General features: G+C 45.5%; 1 protein-coding gene across 1 annotated transcript in view; it reads right to left on the minus strand.

The window, feature by feature from the left end:
• Positions 1-5568, minus strand: part of LOC121837973 — a gene marked incomplete at its 3' end in the record, with an annotated part of 49891 nt that extends 44323 nt beyond the window's left edge. Inside the window, exon 1 of the mRNA XM_042293916.1 lies at positions 5386-5568. Coding sequence (XP_042149850.1) covers positions 5386-5568 — 183 coding nt within the window. The remainder of the gene's footprint in view (positions 1-5385) is intronic.
• Between the last annotated feature and the right edge of the window lie 1014 nt (positions 5569-6582).

Below are 6582 nucleotides of genomic sequence, written 5' to 3' on the forward strand. Positions count from 1 at the left end.
TGGTAGCGATTCTTGAAATGACTGGCGGCGCCGTCACTTACGTACGTCACGTACGAGTATACCGCAACGTTGTCTTCAACCCACTCCTTCACTTTTTCTAGAGCCAAGCAAGCGTGAGCGGCGTCGTGACACAGGTCCTCACTGATGATGGCAAAGCTGTTTGTAGGTTTTCTTGTCGTCACTACACATGTAAATATCGAAACTTTTTTTTTTTTTTCCAGTGATATGCTTGCACTTCGTCAGGAAGCACGATGGTCCAGTTTTCAGCAAAGTCAAAATGAAAGACAATGCTCCCGCGTTGCATGCACTGTTTTTCATCGTAGATCGCTTTACCTTGCGTTTGCCGGATATGGTTGTGAAGTAACCAACTTCCAACCGTCACTTGGATGACTTTTAGGAAAGTCTCAGGTTCCAAAGTTTTTTTCACAAGGTCGCCGGACTCCCATGTTGCAAGCACAATCTCTTCATCCTCCGAAATATCAAGTTCCTGGAGTGTAAGAAACTGGCCTTTTGGGCAGTGATCACAGTCTCCTTGAAGGCACAGTTCTGTTACTGGGTTGCACAGAAATGCCGAGTTCATTTCACCAGTGTTGAATGTTGAGCCTGTAACGTTCTCTAGAGCGGCAATACAAAGATAATAATTGGCGCAGCGCACACAAACGCACACTTCCTGGTGTGGAATACATTGGACCCATCTAGGGCGCAACGAATAAAATTTCGTTAGCCCAACGCCGGAATCGTGATGCTTGTCTTTGTATATACGGAAGGCCTCTCGTATTGAGCGTGTCATGAAGCGCTTGGCACGAACGTTTTCTCTCCGTTGAGCATGACAGAGATGACGTCCTTCTGGTTGGGACTTTGGCGCGAACATTGTAGCTCGTCTTTCGTGAAGTACTCTAGGGCAGCAAACAGGTTCTCAGGGCTCACCTTGCACCTCGTGTAAGGATCCGGCTCATACCACACGCCATGCTTTTCCTTGAGTTTTCGGGATTTACAGATGAGGTACATTGAGGCCTGTGGAATCATCTTTTGAACCTCATTCTTCGTCGGTGTTGACGGCAGGAGTGTAAGCAGTTGACAACGTTCCCGGAGAGAGGTGGCGGTTTCAAAGGCCTGCCGAAAGTTGTCCACCCACTCAGTGCATGTGGAGCATGTTGGTTCGGACTTCCCCGATGGTGCGTCCCTGTCGTACGCAATACGTAGCCTTGAGCGTGTATTCTTGACAGCAACCTGCTCCAGTTCTGTCTGCTTTCTCTTTACATAGGCAGGCCTGTCCCGACTTCTCACGACGCTTGGTTGTCTCAGCGGCGACACATCTGTAGGTAGTATGCTGCGATTTAGATCTTCAATTGCTTCTTCAGCTGGCACAAATATCTCAGGGCACTGCTCTGAGCTTCGCATCGAGATCTCCTTAGTGATGTGCATGAAGCAATGGTAGCACAGGTAGTCCGTCTTACTACGATAACATGGCGACAGCGTTTACACTCTATGTATTTACGCGAGGCTCGAGTATTTGGGGATAATGCTGCCGGTTGGTGTGCCCCTTTGTGCCTGATATTATCGCCCGTGACGCCAGCGAGTGAGATGGCGACAGGCATGACTGCTCAGTAAACAGGCGTCGGCGGCCATGTTTTTTCTGGTTGAAGCGAGCCCCCTTGTCCTTGACAGCGAGCGGGGAAATGCGAAAAAAAGATTGTATCGGCCGTTTTGCCAGAACTAGCGACGAGTGTCGTCTGCGGTTTCCGGCAACTATTTTGCCATAATCGTGAGCTTAGCGAGGAAATGATTTTTGCTAGCCACAGAACACTACCACGCAGAAAGGGAATGCTTGAACATGTTTTTGTTCTGGATATATATCAGGGATATATATGAGAGAGAGAGAGAGACGAAGGTAGAGCGGAAGAGGGAATAGCATATAGTGTCGCAGGAGAATAAAGTAAACAAAGTTCCTAGTGGCCGATGGCTGCATGATTTTTCTCGGATCACTAGTCCCTAATATGATACCTCTTTGTACACAGTAGTTTCTCCTTAATTTAAGTGTGTGAACGATTTCTTTAGTTATCATTGGCCTCATCTGAATAAAAATATATAAAAGATGTGTGTTGGTTTCATGAAACTGGAACTCAGAGTCAGTTCTTGTATAAAACACTGCTAAGTGTAGGCTTTGAAAAAGGACCCTACTTTGGGGAGTTGTATCTTCTTTCTCAATAAAATGATGCAACATGTTTTAATGGAAATGAATGCCGAAATAGAGTATAACAGGTTACCTAAATTTAAAAAAAATCGAGGGTGGTGTTTTTTTTTATTCGCATCGGAATTTTTCTTTGTTTGATTTTTTTTCCATGTTTGACTAAATATATCCTAACTATTGTATCACACAGATACCTTAGTTATTTTTTAAATATTAGCTATATATTAGTAGAATAATATCTGCAAATTATATCATAATGATTAAATTATTTCACGAGATACAGACCTCCAAATTTTGCCATTTGTCGTTCGAGCAGGCATGTTTGTCAATTTTTAGAAAAATAAATAAATTTTAAATAAATATGATTACTTTATATTACAAGCAAGCTGTACCCGTAGTTTGCGCCTAAAACGTATTAGAGTTCTCCTAATGTTAGCGCTTTAGTTATTCACTCTCAAACGGGCCCCCTCCATCAGTGCGCGTTAATGCAACTGTCCACCACCTCATGCATTACGATTTTTCCTGTCCCCAAGTATTTTTTCTAGTCAAAACTAAGTTTGGATTCGTTCATACCAGACACTAGACAATAACATAGAAAAACATCAGTTGATTTGAAAATGTCGACTAGCCATCCTTTGGTCGATCTTTTCTGAAATCACCCAGGAGCTATTTTTACATGATACATCGCGCATAAAAAACTACACCAAGCCAATACGTGCCCGCCCTGTTACAACCGTTTGCTCGTCCAGAGGTGTCGATTTTTGCTAACAGTGTAGTAGTCTTTCTGCGCCCGCAACAACCGCGGTAAGAGTCTGTGCGAGCAGAGCACGAGGTGGCACTAGCTGTCTCGTGAACTGGCATCTGCCTCCTATGAACTAAAGTCATGGCGGCTCATGGAACTGGAAGCGAATCCGCAACCGGAAAGCGCATCAGCGCGTTCTCAACCGCAAAGCAGCTGGGATCGAGCGGTTGGGGCGTGTTTTTGCCAGACCGCTTCGGAACCGATTTCTCCCGACCGCTTTCGCGAACTGTGAAGCGGCAAAAAATCTCAACTCGACGCTAACGTGACGTCAGTTGCTTTCGGAACAAGATGGCGCCTGTCGCTGGAGATGCGTCCAAGGCGCTGCAGTCCTAGCGGTGAAGCAGATAAAGAAACGAAGAAACGTGATGTTCACGTCGGTCACTTGATTCAGCCGCGAAAAGAATTGACTCGTAATCTTAACGGTCTTCGCTCCGGTGATTAAAATCGGGTAAGAGTTTTTTCTTATTTTTTTTTTAATAGAGATGTCAAGGCCCGTTGCCTTCTGCCTTGCTATAGTCTTTGCCCGTAGAAATTTATAACCCACCCCCAATCGATCAAAATGACAGCTTTTGTAACCACTAAGACAGTCGCGTGAATTACTGAAAGATTCCTACACAGTGCATGACCACCACGAAGGCGTCGTGAGCCCATTTGCGATAACGTCGTGAGCCCATTAGCGTAGCCAACGCATTACCACGGATTTGGCAAGGTACCTGCGCTAGCTCGACCTGTAGGGTTTACTTCTAGCAAAAGGAATAAGGGGAACTACTCAAAAAATAAAATGTACTTGCATGACAATGTATAAGAAATCCATACGGCATTTATTCGAGCTTAATGCCAAACAAGTAGTCTCGATCGACGTGCCAGTGACGAGAGGAGAGTCCGCCACCAACGAAGCCACGACCGGCTAGCACCCAACACATTCCCCTGCACCACAGTTCACCAGTGCCGCTCACAGCTCCGGAAATGATAAGAGCGAACAATGCGGTGGAAAAACTGGCCCTCTATTTCAAAAACAAGGTCAGCTATTTATGCGGGAAGGGCCACTTCGAAGGAAGGGTCGTGCCGTTCTCTTCTGAGTCAGCAAGGCGCTCCCACGTCTGGCTGGGCTTTGCTTGTGTACGAAGTCGAGAAAATCGCAGGCGGGGTTTGTGGGTCTATGTCCCTTTTTCCGCTGCCCGAATCTCGTAATGCGTGCGAACAACGACAACCCGAAGAAAAATCTTTGGAGTGCCAAAATAGCTCTGGTTCGGCTTTGGATCTTGGATTAAAGTGGACTTTGGCCATGTTGAAATAACCTGAGGCTGGGGTAGAGAAGAAACGTCAGAACGTAGAACAGACAGAAGAGAGAAAGGTCGACGTCTCCAACTCAGCTCAATGACGTCGTCCTATTTTCTGTCTCTTCTACGTGTTGACGTTTCTTCTTTACCTCAGGTCAATTCAACATGGTTGATAATCACCAGCTCGCCTGCACCCTTCTTATATTTTTTCTGGACTTTCGATTGGAAGACCCAATTGTCCAACGCAAGTCTCAAAATGTCACGTGTGAACGTCGAGAAACCACCAACCGCGTCTCGGTCTGTCTAAACGCGGTCACTCTGAACCGTATTCACAACCGCTTCGCAAACGCATCTCAACCGCCAGTGTGATTGCGCCATTAGTGAGATCGGTCTATTGTAACCATGGAGGTAGAAAGAAAAGGAGGCGACATAGAGGTCGCCTCCTTTTCTTTTAGCTGATCGTTTTTTCGCCCCGATAACGACACCCGAGAGCGACGCGATGCATGCCCAAGGCCGCAGGAGGGGAGAGCAGGTATCCTAATCGGGGCGAAAAAACGATCTGCCAAACCTCTCGAATACCAAGTGAAGCCGGAAGTTGAGAACGCGGGTGGTGGAATGCCCCCAAGGGAGACCAAAGCCACACCAGGCCGCTTCTGGTCCCAAATCAGCCCTTCTTTCAGTCCAAAAGCGACTTTAGCTTTCGGTCAATGTTGGGGGCGTGTCCTGAACCGGAAGTTTCTCGCGGACTCACCTCTGGTGGCGTCATGTCACCAACAGAACACCCCAATGATTGAAACTTTAGCGCACTACCGAACTTCGTACCCGCTTTATGTATATCTAATATTTACTCTTTAGTGGTTTTCGTCGTTCGACGGCATTCAGAGGATCTCTGATTTGAATCATATGTTTTTTTTTTTCAATCATCAAAAAGTTTATCAACATATTTTGTTAAATAACTGATTTATCATGATAATTATCGAACTATATGATATGAGTCATCGACCGTATAACTCACATATAAAGACCGCATTAGTGTAGCTTGCATGTCTTTTTTTTAAACATATCTGTAAGTCCTCAAAAAAAAAAACGCCCTGTATTTCTTAATCACATACCTGCCATGCATCTTGCAGGGGCCCAAGTTCTGCGTCGTTGAATGTAGGGTTGTTTTCTGGGTTTTTTATGGTCATATTTCTCGTCCAGGGAAAGCTAGTCACCGCAGGCCCCACCATGGTCGCGACGACGCACGCCAACAACACAGCGTATTGCGGGCCCATTGCAGAGGAGGCAATCCACATTCGCTGCTGCTTCGAGATCGACTGAACACTGCCGAAGTTATATAGGGAGTTTGTATTGCTTTTTTTTTGTCTTTTTAAAATACAGCTGCACCGGATCATAGCTGACGTGTTTGACAAGACTCTGTTAAGAGCAAATCATTTTATAGAGAGCGCCGTTGGTTGAGTCAGGAGCGACCTCACAAAATGAATGGAACAGGTGTTCGCCATACACAACAGAATACAAAAAAAAAATTATGAATTTTATTTTTACCGGCGCCCTCGTCGCTTTGGTGTCTGTGGTTCCGGCAGGCACTAACGGATGTAACAGCATTGAAGCGACATAAACGACAAAGTCACATTTCGCTGTACGCGTCGTGGAAATAAACCCAAAATTTAACTGACGCGATTAAGACAAAAAACTGACTGTGCGCCGGAAGGGCGTATTCCAGATCAAGACAATCAACCACTTTTTATTGCACCCCGGCTTGCACTGCTGTGGGGAGTTTATGGTAAGAAAGAAGAAAACGAGATACGATGTGGCCAACTATAGACACTGACGTCCTAGGCAACACAATGCGTGGCTGGACCCAATAGTCTTATTATCGCTCAGAAACCGATTAGATTTCGGGATTTTCTGTTAACAACGCCAAAGAAGGAATCACAAAGCGAGAATAGTTAGGACAGAACGAGCGGGTTGGTATGGATACTTAAACTTGAGGAAGAAAACGAGAAGGCACGAACAAACGTCCGTCCCTTCTCGTTGTCTTCCTCAAGTTTAATTAATGAGAATAGTTAGTGTAGTAAATCACACGCCTGGCGTTTTTTGAGCCGTCAGTAACTGTATATGGGATGTCCCATGTCACCAGGCTCGAGCTAAAATAAACAGTAAAAATCGACGCCTGCATTTAGCAATCCAAACTTTTCGTCAAATGTGTATTACACAGGTCAGATTTTTATTTTGGTAAAATTAGAACGCGTAGCTCTCTTTCTGTAAAATATAGGGCCAAGAAACTTGCCAGGGTCAACGGCGGGCTG

Source organism: Ixodes scapularis, unplaced genomic scaffold (assembly GCF_016920785.2).
Source record: "Ixodes scapularis isolate PalLabHiFi unplaced genomic scaffold, ASM1692078v2 PGA_scaffold5__190_contigs__length_132052651, whole genome shotgun sequence".
In the NCBI taxonomy this organism is placed as follows: domain Eukaryota; kingdom Metazoa; phylum Arthropoda; class Arachnida; order Ixodida; family Ixodidae; genus Ixodes; species Ixodes scapularis.